Here is a 13,961-nt window from a genome sequence, read left to right as displayed (position 1 = left end):
ATGATGACAATATTTGTATGAACCTGGCCATTGTACTTGAGACATTCAAATACCCGTTGCAGGAAGGATTTGGAGATGGGAAGGTCGCAGTTTAGGCCCAGGGCACAGAGCTAACAAATGAGTAGATGGAGAAGGGTGTGGTTCTGGGAGGGAGATCATTCAGGAAGCCATGGCTAATATTCTGTATTTTCCTACCATTTGGGCCTGGAGCTGCTTTTGCAGTGTTAGGGCAAACAGAGCCGAAGCTCAGTATAATTGGTTTGAAGGTACCACACATTCTCTGAATAAAGAGAGACGATGTGTCCTACATTTATAAAAACAAACCACTTCCAAACAGGGGGACAGTCTGGCAACATAAAGCCCAAATTACAGTCTTGCAGTAAGTGCCACCCTGGTGATTTCCAAAGGCTTTTCCAGCTCATTTCTCTCTGTTTTGAGTCTCTACTTTATTCTTTATCGGCTCATTCATTCAACAAAGATTTCTGGCACATTCCAGTGATCTCTGACTATGGCTAACGGAGGCGTTTCCGCCTTGGCACGTAACCCTTCTCCAGGTGTCCTGTGCTTCTAATGAGCCTGGTGACCAGAGCAGGATGGCTTGTGAGGGTTCCTTCTCTCTGTTTCTCTCTGTTGCGACTATTAACCTGCATTTTGGGTATTTTGGACAACAAAGAAAATGATAATTCATAGGTTTGAGAGAGAAGAATTCTTTCTGAAGTTATAATTCTTCACATTTGGCCAATGCTTTCACATAATAAAACACTACAGTCCTCTTGTTATGTCTGTGTTAGGTCTGAGCATTTAACCACAACCTCCCAGAGCGCCTGACGAAACGCTCACCATGTCTCCTGGATGTCATGGTGAACGGGAGGTACAGCATGGTACAGTCATGTCATGGCCCGACTCCTTAATCTTTAGAGATTAAAAGGATCATTGCGTTTAGGCCTGGAAGCAACTATAAGAGATGTGTGCATGTTTTGGGCCTTCAAAATTAGAATGACAGGTAGAGTCTCGGATAAAGAATAGTGTTCTTTTAGCACAGTATTTTCTTTCCTTTTGCATATTGGTATTTTTAATAAGTATGTTTTAAAACTCAAAGTAGACTTCACTTCCTTGCTGTCCTAGCAGGAGTGGATCAGATCCTTAAGCATTCTTATTGCCCAAAGAACCGATTACCTTTATTTTTAATAAGTATGTTTTAAAACTCAAAGTAGACCTCACTTCCTTGCTGTCCTAGCAGGATGGATCAGATCCTTAAGCATTCCTATTGCCCAAAGAACCGATTACCTTCGAAATAATTACAACTGGCTTTCATTTGGTGTAATGGTGGCCCAGGGCTACTGAGAGGAGTCTGTGTTTAACATTCTATTCATTTGGCCATTTGGTGCAAAGAAAAGCTTAAGTTTACCACTGGTGTTCATACCTCTAGGGGTATTAACTGCTCTGAGGGGCCCGTAGGTGGTTTAGTAGGCCATTTATTTCCCTCTTGTTAAGCAGGGAAGCTACACTACCAGCCCCTCCTTGCTGTGCTATGCCCTGGCATCCGTGTGTCTAGCATCCGTGGGTTGTGCCCAGCTTCCCATCTGTTCCAGAACTCGGAAAACTGCACTTATTTGCAGTGAGAAAAGGATGGAGGAAGAGAAGTGCAGTAAAGGCTGGGACAAAATCCCAAGGGGAGAACCCACTCCTCAGGGTCTCTGGGATGTGATCCACGGGCACCTAATCTGCCAGAAGAATCAGCATGTTAGCCGTGATGGACCCAGAGAACGTGGCTCAGAAAGCCCTTCGTGATCACACATAGTACAGCCACTTGCCCAAGATGGGTTTGGAAACCAGGTGATATTTAGGGGATTCTATCAGGCCTCTGCTGCCCCACACAGAAATGCAGAGCAGACCTTGCAGTTCTGGCCATAGTCCTCTGGAGAATCTAGAATCCCCTGAGGCGGGGAGAAATGAGGGAGGTTGGCACGTGCTGCTGCCTTCCACTTGTAAGTTCAGGGGTTTTGCTGTGCACAGTGTCTTTCTTGCTGTCCTATCTCGCCCTGCTCCCCTCCCCTGCCATCAGGATTCATCGAAATGTCCTAAAATCAAGAGAAGGGGTGTGGCCGGCCTTGGCTGAGTGGCACTGATGTAAGCTTTGTTTTGTAACTCCTAGGTCTTGAAGATGGCATAGTAATAAGGCATCTTCCAATGATCACGAGCACCTGTACCCGTGGGTGCCCGGGCCAGTGGCATCGTGTGGAGCTGAAGGGACGTGTCTGCTCCTGTCCGGAAACCTCTCTCTCTCCTAATTCATGAGCCAGCAGGATGCGGTCGCTGCACTTTCAGAACGACTTCTCATAGCTGCGTACAAAGGCCAAGCGGAGAATGTGGTTCAGCTCATCAACAAGGGTGCCAAGGTAGCAGTTACCAAGGTAACAAGAGGGGGTAAAATGCTTTAGCTATCCCTGGGAAAAAGCATACCTCTTAACCGTTGTCTACAAAACTGTTATGTTCGGTACACAGCTTTCAAAGAATTGGCTTTTTTTCCCCCCCAGTGATTGAGGCTTGGGGAAAAGGAAGGGGGATTGAAAATGCTTTCGTTGAGATCTTTCAAATGGAGTAACTTGTAATTAGCATCTGACAGTCTTTAAAATCACAGTGTGGCTTTTTCTCACCTACTTCTTCGGCGAAATGGACAAGAGAGCTCTCTGAAGAAGGTAGGACACAAAAGCTTATTAGGTAGAGTAATTAATTGTGCCATAATCACGTTAGACAGACCTCCTGGGGAGGTGGACCACCCTGTGGATGGGGCAGCCCTCTGCTATGCAGAACCTCATTGTCTCCGTCTGTACAAGGGCCGAAGGGTAGTTTTGTAGCAAAGTTGAGTATAGAGAGACTCTGCACAGTTAAGTGACACGTTTAAATACATAGACAAAATAATGCCAATGGCAAACATTCACCTAGCACTTAGTATTGCTCTAAGCACTTTACAGTCCTCTAGAAGACATTCTCTTTTCATCTCCACTTTAGAGATGAGGAAACTGAGGCACAGAAGGACTTAAGTAGCTTGCCCAGGGTCCCTCAGCTGCTGAGTAGCAGAACTGCAACTTGTACCCACAGAGCGGCTGCACAGCCTACCCTCCAGACCACCCCAGAGAGAGCTGTGGAGAGAGGCAAAGTTTAATTTTTAAATAGTAACGTTTGATAACTTCTGGCCTCCTATGGCAAAGATTGGCTCACTCATATTTTTAGTTACTCATACGTAGTCTCTATTTCGTATTTCCAGTGTGTGCTCTTTCCAGCACTTCCAAGCAATTAACTCAATGCTGACACTATCTACCAGGAGAAAGCATCAGATTTCATAGGTTTAAGGGCTCAGTCCCACAAGACTGCCCCCGCCCCTTCCGATGCCAACCGCAAGTCCAGGTTGTCACCTTTGCTTCTGACTAACTGGCTGTAAATCACGGTCCCAAGACTCCCTCCTTGGGTTGGATTAATTTATTAGAGCAGCTTACAGAAAACATTTTGCTTACCAGACTACTGATTTAGTATAAAAGGATGTAACTCAAGAAGTGCCAGATGGAGGGATGCGTAGGGCAGGGTATGGAGGAAGGGCACAGAGCTTCCATGATCTCTGAGCACACCACCCTCCAAGCACCTCCATGAGTTCACCAACCCAGATGTTCTCCGAACCTGTCCTTTGGCTTTTTTATGAAGGTTTCATCACATAGACATGATTGACTAAACATTGGCCATTAGCGATTGATTCACCCTCCAGTCTCTCTCTTATCCCTGAAACTGAAAGTTTCAACCCTCAAAGTATGGTTGGTTTCCTTGGCAACCATCCCCCATCCTTAAATGCTTTCCAAAAGTTACCTCATTATCATAAATGCAGGTGTAGTTGAAAGGGGTTTGTTGTGAATAACATATTTCTCTCACTGGTTGGTTTCCTTGGCAACCATCCCCCATCCTTAAACATATTTCTCTCACATTTTGGCTCTGGAGCTATTTCAAGAACTGATGACAAAAGATCAACTAAACAGAAGATGCTCCTGTTGCTCTTATCACTCAGGGAATTCCCAGGGTTCAGAGAGCTGTAAGCCAGGAAGGAGACTAAGAGCAAATATGTGTTTCGTCTTATAAATCAAAATATTACAATGGTGGTCTCTAAAGAGAGAAAGTCTAAGGCCTAACAGTATTCTACACATATGTGGTGACTAGGTTGCTAGGTTGTATGGAATTTAGGGTAACAGGAAGCTTAACTCAGACCCCTGTGTGACCTACCCACAGTGCTTCAGGGCCCCGTAGTCACAAATAAGAGAATGGTGGGAGAATGTAGTTAGGGCGCATGCTCACCCATTTTAACTCTGCTATCTTTGTTAATTACACAGTTGCTTAACTTCTTCTTATCTGTAAAAAGAGGATTTAATACCAACTTTTCAGGATTGTTATAATAATAACTTATTAAAGTACATCGTTTACAATCTCCAAGTTCTTTTTTAAAAATAGACTTCATCATTTGCTTTTTAAAAAACTGCTTTATTGAGGTATAACTTAATGTGCCAGAAAAATTCATCTGTTTTAAATATAAAATTCAATGATTTTTAATGTATTTACAGAGTTGTGCACCCATCACCATATTCGAATTTTATCTATCACCCCAATAAGAAATTCCATAAATCTTTAGCTGTCATTCCCCATTCCTACTCCCAGCTCCTGGCAACCATTAGTCTGCTTTCTGTCTGTATAAATTTCCCTTTGCTGGGCATTTCATATAAATGGAATCATACACTGTGTGGTCTTCTATGGCAGGCATTTTTCACTTAGCCTAATGTTTTCAAGGTTCATCTATGTTGTAGCATGCATCAATACTTCATTCTTTTTTACTGCAGTATAGTATTGCACTGTATAGGTATACCACATTTTGTTTATCCAGTCATCAGTTGATGAACATTTTGGGTTGTTTCCAGTTTAGAACTATTATGAACATTGCTGCTATGAACATTAGTGTACAGTTTTTGTGTGGACGTATGTTTTCATTTCTCTGGATAGATACCAAGGAGTGAAATTACTAGGTCCCATGGTAAATCTATGTTTAACATTTTAATGAACTGCCAGGCCGTATTCCAGAATGGTTGTACAATTGTACAGTGATAAATGAGGGTGCCAGTTTCTCTATAGCCTCATCAGTGCTCGTTATTGTCTATCTTTTTTAAAACACAGTTTGCTTTTTAATAGTTATTTTTATCAAAATAATGTATGCACATAGAAGCTTTAAAAGTGTAAGTTTAAATACTGCTGAAGGAGTCTGGGGTCTCTCCCAGAGCAGGGAGACCTGTCTTCTCAGCGTGTCTGGGCCAAAGCCTCCATGAAGGGCAGGACTTGACACAAAGGCAACTCTGAAGCTGTAGTTTGTGTGGAACCCATCCTCAAGGTCCATCTGTCCCCACTGGTCTGCGGATGACTGAAAAAAAAGGGAGAAGATTCAAACTCAAAGAATCAGGAAGAAAGTGGGATATTACTACTGACAATAAAGATTAAAAAGGAATTCATTGCATGATTGTATGTCAAAAATTAGATAACTGAGATGAAATGGACAAAGATCTTGAAAGGCACAAACTACTGAAAATAACTCAAGAGTAAAAGGAAAATTTGAATAGAACTGTGTCGATGTAAGAAACAGCCAAACCTATAGAGAATTTTTATGAGTTTATCTAAGCCAAACTGATGGCAGTTGCCAGGAAGCAAAATCTCAAAGGATTGAGAAATGCTCCAGAGCATGGCAGTTCTGCAGCTTGTATATTAGAACAAAAAGAGGAGGTGTAAGGAGGGTGACATGAAGTCCATTGTGGTAGATTAAGGGCGTGGGAGAAGGCAAAGCAGGGAAATCTCTGGGATTAGATACAAAAGCAAAATAGAGAAACACATACTTTTGTTACATTGGTGAGTACAGGCTAGGTAATAAATAACATTTACAGCACATAGAGAGGGTATGCAGGAACAAGGTAACAGTGAGGGGTTCTGTGGCCTCTGTGCTCTGGTGCAGCAGTTGTGCCCTGAGGGGCCTGGAAAAGATGATTACTCTGACATTTCAAAGGAATGTTGTCTTAGATGCCGAAAGATAGTAGAAGGCTCGCTTAAGGTAAAGATTGACCTTCATCAAAGAAGCTACAGGTGTAGGGTGTGACTACCTGCAATGACCCACTTTTGGTTGGGAATTTTTATGTTCAGACCATCCTGTGTGGTTACTTTTGGTCTCTGAGTCTGTCAGGCCCACCATGTTGGCCTCTCCAGAGCTTGTCAGGTTTAGTACGTGACCCCTTTTTCTTCCACAACTATAACAAGTGAAATGGTTGAATTAGTAAACCTCAAACCACTCACAAAGTAAGCCTAGGCCCAGATGGCTTCAGTTCTCCAGAATTCTGTAAAGAAAGTTAGTACGGATTCTTCATATTCTTTAAAAAATATGACGGAGACAACCGTTTCCACTCATTTTCTGAGCCCAGTACTACTCTGATTCCAAAACTGCCATTATCAAAGAAAAAAACCTAACACACCTGTTTCTATGTGATTATGGATGCAAAACCCAAACAAATACTAGCAAACATGATGCAGCAAAATGTACAAAGAATTATACACCATGAGCAAATGGGATTTATTCAAGGGATGAAAAGTTGTGTTAACATCTCAAAATGAGATCAGTAGAGTAAAAAGCAAAAATGGCAAGATCATCCTGATACAGTCAAAGAAAATAATTAATAAAATCCAATACCCTTTCAGAATTAAAATACTCAGCACACGCAGAATAGGAGAAAGTCTCCAAACTTCATTATGAGCATTTGTGGAATCCCACAGCTAATATTATATTTAATGGTGAAAGATTGAATGCTTTTCCCTGAGGTTAAGGAACAAATTATGTCTATTCTTGTTATTTCTATTCAACAGTTTACTGGACATGTTAGCTAGAACCTTTAGTTAAGAAAATAAATAAAATGTGTACAGATTGGTTATGAAGATATAAAACTATCTTTACTTCCAGATAAGGTACCTTGTGTATAGAAATCTCTAAGGATCTCACTTAAAAAAAAAAAAAACACTATTGGAACTAATAATTGAATTCGGCAAGGTTGTAGGATTCAAGATTGAAATATAAAAATCAATTGTATTTCCGTATACTTGGAATGAACAACCTGATAATAAAATTAAGAAAAGGAATGCATTTACAATAGAATCAAAAGGAATAAAATATTTAAATTAAAAAAAGTATAAAACATATTCCAAAAACTATCAGCCATTGTCAAAAGAAATGAATAAATGCATAAATGAATAGAAAAGCATCCCAATTTCATGGATCAGAAGACTTCGCATTGTCAAAATGGCACCACTCCACAGTGATCTAGACATTCAGTGTAACACCTATTCTTGATTCCAGCTGTAATCTTTATAGAAATTGGCAAGCAGTGTCATAAATTTATGTGGGATTGCAAATGAACCAGAATTATCAAACCATTCTTGAAAATGTAAACAAGGTAGAAGGACGAATATTAATTCATTTCAAAACTATGTACAAACCAAAGGGAATCAAGATAATGTACTGAAACAAGGATACACGTACAGAACTATGGAATAGATTGGTACTTGAGAAATAAACCCATACGTCTGTGATCAACTGATATTTGAAAAAGGTACCAGGAATGGGTTAAGAACATGTTCTCATATATATTTTTTTCATAAATGGGTGCTAGGCCAACTACATAACCACATGTAAAAGAAACAGGTTATACTGTATACATCTTACCACATACCATAATTTACCAGAAAAAGATCAAAGACCTAAACAGCAGACAAAACTACAATAAACTTAGGTCAAACATAGGAAAATTTTCCTGACCTTAGATTTGGCAAAAATATCGTTAGAGATGACACAAAGAGCAATAATGGGAAAAAGACAAGTAATTTAGACTTCATGTAATTAATGACTTTTGTGCCTCAAAGGCCACCATCTAGAAAATGAAAGCACCCATTGAAACCCCTGTGCACTATTTCTGGGAATAAAAAATAGTGTTGTTGGTATGAAAAACAACATGGCTGTTGATCAAAAAATTAAGAACTGCATTACCTTATCATCTAGCAATTCCACTTCTGGGTAATACCCTAAAGAATTGAAAACCAGGACTCAAACAGATACAGTGTCTACTCATGTTCATATTAGCATTATTCAATACAATAGCTAAAAGGTGGAAGTAACCCAAATGTTCATCAATAGATGCAGGGATCAAAATATTTGGCACAAACATACAATGGAATATATTGTTCAGCTTTAAAAAGAAAGCAAATTCTGACACATGCTACAATATGATTGAACTTTTAGGACATTATGCTAAGTGAAATCAGCCTGTCAAAAAAGGCCAAACACTGTGTGGTCACTTGTTCGAGGTACCCAGAATAGTCAAATTCACAGAGACAGAAAGTAGAATGGTTGTTGCCAGGAGGTGGGGTGAGAAGTGAATAAGAAGTTGTGTCTAATGGGATAGAGTTTGACTTTTACAAGATGAAATTGCAAAATGAGCTGGATTTTGGTTTTACAGTGTCAATGTCCTTCTCCCTCCTGAATGACACACTTATATATGTTGAAAATGTAAATTTTATTGTGCATAGATATTACCACAGTTAGAAGTAAAGATTTTAAAGCAAGAGAATGAAAACAACCCACAGAATAACTTTGCAAATATATCTGATAAGAAACTTGTCTCGAAAATATCTAAGACCTCTTATAACTTAAAGAAAGTCAAACAACTCAATTTAAAAATAGCAGAGGATTAAATATATTTTTCCCAAAGAAAACAGAGAAATGGTCAAGAGCACTTGAAAAAATGCTGTACATAATTAATCATCAACAAAATGCTAAAGCGATACGAAGTCATCAATCAAAACCCCAAAGAGATACCATTTCACAACCACTAGGATAGCTAGAGTCAAAAAGTGGGATAATAACAAATGTTGCTGAGGACATATGGAGATATATGAACTCCCGTACATGGATGGTGCGATATAAAATCATGTAGCCACTATGAAAAACCATCTGGGATTTTCTCAAATTTGAATTACAGTATGATCTGTCAATTCCATCACAGGTATATGCGCAAGAAAAATAAAAGCACATGTTGGAACAAAAGCTTATACATGAAGTTTATAGCAAAAATATTCAGAGTAGCCAAAAAGTGGAAATAAACCAAATGTACATTAACTGATAAATAGATAATAACACACTTATTATCTATCCGAAGGAATATTATTCGGCCATAAAAATAAATGAAGTATTGGCACACGCTACAACATGACGTCTTTGAAAAAATTTTGCCATGTCAAGAAAGTCAATCACAAAAACCATAGAGTAAAATTCTTTCACAAGAAGCCAGGAACAGGGAAAGCTGCACAGACAAAAAATAAATTCAGGGTTGACGGGCTGGTGATTGGAGGAGGAAGATGGGAAATTTGGGAGTTATAGAAAAAAGGTAGTTTCACAAGAAGCCAGGAACCGGGAAAGCTGCACAGACAGAAAAATAAATTCAGGGTTGACGGGCTGGTGATTGGAGGAGGAAGATGGGAAATTTATCTATCTATTTATTTATTTATTTTCGAAGTAATGAAAAAGTTCAAGAATTGATTGTGGTGATGATTGCACATATATGTGAATATACTGAAAACCATTGAATTGTACACTTTATACACCTTAATGTATACATAGTATGGATTACATCTCAACAAAAGGTGTTCATATTAAAAAAAAAATACTGCTGAAAGACTTTTAACAAAAATAGCTGTCTCCTGGCTTACCCCCAATTTACTCCCCTAGAGAAACTTTCAAATCTTTTAGCTGTTTCCCCCCGGCATTTAGTTTCATATTTCTAATGAATGTGCATATACTACTAATTTGACTAATCAGTTTAATTTTTAATTTTAAAACAATATAGATATTTTAATTCTTGTGTTGCACATACACATAAGGCAAAGCATCAAATATGTTTACCTACATTTGCCTTTCATTTCCGATTTTCTTTAGGCAACCACTTTCAACTCTTTTTGGTCAATTCTTTTAGTGTTTACATCTGTAAAAGACATCACAATATTGCTAAATCTCAATTTTTCCATTTCTGGCATTATTTATTGATGTAACAATATGAAAACCGATGATTTAAGACTTATCATTCTTTCTCTTCCCTGCTCTCTAACACATGCATTGCTACCTTTTCCAGTATAGTTGTTATAACTTAGAAGACATCAGCATTCGGTCTTTACATAAATTAACCAATTTATGCCATTCATAGATGACCTATGTAGTATGTGCTATCGTTACGTTTCCTTTTTTGCAGTAATGTGTTTTCCCTGATGTTAGTAACTGTCTTGTGCTTGTTTCTTTGGTTTTGTCTATGCCTGTCACTAATCATTTCCAGTTGTGTAATCTTTCTGGATGTTCAGAGTGTTAGGTAGTCTCTCTATTGGTTCTCCTTGAAGTAGATGTTCCCTGGATCCCCCTCCTCTGCTTCAGTCTGGATTAGTGACCCTTAGGCTCTCTGACAGCTGTCTGGGGATCGCCCTTTACCCTTCTCTTAGGGATTCCCCTTGGCACTTTTCTATATGTTGATTTTCTGTTTTCTGGACCCCAATGTCTTTCTCTTTCTTGGTTTACTCCTTTGTTATATTCTCTAGTACAGTGCTTGCCCAAGAGAACTTTCTGGAATGGCGAAATGTCCTGTATCTGTGCTGTCTAATTAGGTAGCAACACATGGCTATGGAGTACTTGAAATGCGGCTAGTGTGACTGAAGAACTGAATTTTAAATTTAATTTTAGTTAAAATTTAAATGCCACATATGGCAGTTGGCTACCATATTGAATAGCACAGCTCTGATGTCTTCCTGAGAATTGAACCCTGGTCATTTGGTTCCAGAATCCTCGCTCTTAACTACCATATTTCTTTCACCTGTGTGGTTTATAATTTTAGATTGTCAACTTCCTGTGGGCTGCTGCTTATTAGAACATCTTCCTTGGCATCTGCCACATAGTAGGTAGAATCTGCAAGTATTTTACTGACTAGGACCTCATATGCCCAGCTACTTTAATAAAGCGGTATCCCAATAATGATATTGTACATGTGTATAACATTTTACACTCTTCAAATTATTTTCACATATGTGTTGCTTATCCCCAGAACCCTGTGAGATATACATATACAGCTTTTCGTTTTAGATTTGTGAGGATATGGATGCCCCAACAGGGAAGAGCCTTATGCAAGCTAGGCATGGCAGAGCTAGGTCCAGAACCAGAATCTCCGGACTCCTGTGCAGATGTCCTCTCGGTTTTATAAGGGGCCTCAGATGAGGGCAGCTTCTTCTGTCCTCATGGGGATTTTACTTAGTAGCTAATAATATGTGGCTGTGGTACCTTATGCACCAACGGGGGTGGCGTTGTCATGCACAGAGCAAGTAATCAGAGATAATGGGGTTGGGAATAGGGAACCGGTATAGGAACTACACATAAAAAATTTTAATTTGTTTTAAGAGAAAGGCTCACTAAGAATTCTGATTGTCCATTTGCGTAATTTTCGTATTAAGACCAGTTATTTTCATGTGTATTGACCTACACATTTTCAGTTAGAACACATTCAATTAGGACGAGTAATCTGACAAGGACACTGTGTATCTTGAGAAGTCAGACATACCCCTGGAGTAAATTTCCTGGCTGTTAGAGATGGAAAATCAGGATCTCCCAGTAATTTGTCTCCTGACCCTCTCACTTCTCTGCCACTGCTCTCACCAAAGTCACCCATTATTTCACTCATCCAGCAGGTATTAATTGCACACCTGCTTTGTGCCAGTGAATAATACAGGGGGAAAATGTCTTAGCCCTTGTGGAACTTGTGTTCTGCTGGGAAGACTGACTACGATTTGAGTCTTGCCTGCCCTTCCTTCCCCAAAGCTCTTCTTGGCTCCTCGATGCTCCAAATCCTGGTTTGCTTTTCCAAAGGCACCTTCTCCATCTCCTTTTGCTCTCCCTGCCTCTAAAGCTGGCTTTCGTCAGGGTTCTGAGCCCTCATTTGCTCTCACTCTGCACACCTACCGCTGAGCGTACCACCTCCCGCTGTCACCATGCTACCCTGTCCAGCTTGGCTCTATCACCTGACCTGTGTGTGGAGCTGCCTTCGTGGGCATCTTTATCTGAATGATCCACAGGTACTTCACAGATACTTCAAATCTAAATGCCCAAGACTAAACATGAATATGCCCTTCCTGAAATCTAATTCTCTTCTCATGTACTCTATTAATGGATAGCACCCCCATTTGCACAGTCCCTCAAGTAGAAGTCCAAAGCCATCCTTCCTTCTTTGACTTCTCCACATCCCTCCACTTACACATCTTTCAATGACCCAGTGCAGCTCATTCTGCCTCCTCATTTTCTCTACTCTGTGCCTTTCTAAGTGCCCTCATGGGTACTTCTTAAGATATTTGATACTAAAACAGAAAAATGAGACTTTTCTTTGCGAGAAATCCTTAGTTTTATAAGAACCAGGCTTTGGTTTGATATGAATATATGCTTTTCACAGTCACCTCACATTTTAATAATATATCTTCACATACATGAGCTTAATATTATTACCTCCATACCATTAGGTATTTTGCCATCTGGTTAAACCCTCTGCACGGCTCCTTAATGCCAAGCATACAACTTTTTATTTTATCTAATTAATTAATTAATTTATTTTTTATGGTGACATTGGTTAACAAAATCCAATAAGTTTCAGCTGTATACTTTAACAGTAAGGCATATATACATATACACATATATATATATATTTACACTGTGTGTTCACCTCCTATATAGTTAGATTTCTTTCTGTCACCGCATATTTGACCCCTTATACCCCATCTACCTCCCCGCTCCTCCCTTGACCATTCGGCTGGAGTTGAGAGCTTCTAGGAACCACAGGTAGAGTATATTTTCATTGAACTTTTAGGAAACTGGCCCTTGGGATGTTTCAGTGCAGCTTTTGTTTTCTCCAAAAGCAACCAGACAAAGGTTATTTAATGCAGCTTTAGTTAAGAAGAAAAGTGAAGGTTCATTCATAAAATTAATGTTGATCAAATCTCTATTGACAATATACCATTGCCCCCTGAGTAATGACATAGAGATTTAGATTATTTAGAACTACAGACCATGGCCTCAAGGAGCTTGATCATAGAGAGTGCACCGCAGAGTGGGCAGGTAGAAAACTCAAGAGGTGGCAACACGGGGAGCACGTTGTGGAGGTTGGGAAGGAGGGGGGGAGGCAAGAAAATAAAAGGGAACTAAAGACCATATACAAACTTGCACAGTGTCATGTATATCTAATTTATATAAATTTATACATTTGCATACACATTTATGCACAAAGAAATTGGGAGAGTGAAACTTATATTGACGAGTTATATCCATTGATAAATGAAAAAAGCAAGTAGCAAGTGTTGGATACAGTATGATATATTTTGGTTAATAAACCCACTTCTGAGCAAACATAAGCTTATATTTGTGCGAGCAAGAAGAACTGTGTAGAAAATATGAAACTGCTAACATTGGTTACCTGGTGGGAAAGATGATTAGCTTTGCTTTCATAAATTTTTCCATTGTATTGTTCCACTTAGTAAAATAAGCATATATTACTTTAGTAATTTGCCAAACATAAAATGAAGTTTAAGAAAATATATTGAGTGCCTATACCAGCACTGGGCCAGTGCTCTGCATGTACTATCTCATTGGAATTCTCACAACAGCTCTAAGAAGCCTGTGTTCTGATCTCTGCAATAACAGTAATTAAAGGGAGGTGCTGAGCAGGAAGTAACTGGACCAAGGCCAGTTAAGTGGGAGGTGGTAGACTTGGGAGGGAACCAGCCCTGTGTGACTCTGAAGCCTACACTTAGGACAACACCTAATCTGTCTCTCCAAC

The 13,961-nt window shown here is 39.5% G+C and overlaps 1 protein-coding gene across 4 annotated transcripts in view; it reads left to right on the top strand.

The window, feature by feature from the left end:
• Positions 1 to 13,961, top strand: part of ANKRD6 (ankyrin repeat domain 6) — a 72,807-nt gene that overhangs the window by 2,458 nt on the left and 56,388 nt on the right. Inside the window, exon 2 of one of the 4 annotated variants that reach the window (XM_006926306.2) lies at positions 2,156 to 2,414. In XM_006926306.2, coding sequence (XP_006926368.1) covers positions 2,295 to 2,414 — 120 coding nt within the window. In that variant the 5' untranslated portion in view covers positions 2,156 to 2,294. Of the gene's footprint in view, positions 1 to 2,153; positions 2,415 to 13,961 lie in introns of those variants that run through there. The other 3 variants (XM_006926308.2, XM_006926309.2, XM_006926307.2) reach the window with 3 other exon arrangements.

This window comes from Pteropus alecto, unplaced genomic scaffold (assembly GCF_000325575.1).
Source record: "Pteropus alecto unplaced genomic scaffold, ASM32557v1 scaffold7, whole genome shotgun sequence".
Lineage (NCBI taxonomy): Eukaryota > Metazoa > Chordata > Mammalia > Chiroptera > Pteropodidae > Pteropus > Pteropus alecto.
This window is presented reverse-complemented; position numbering and strand designations above follow the sequence as displayed.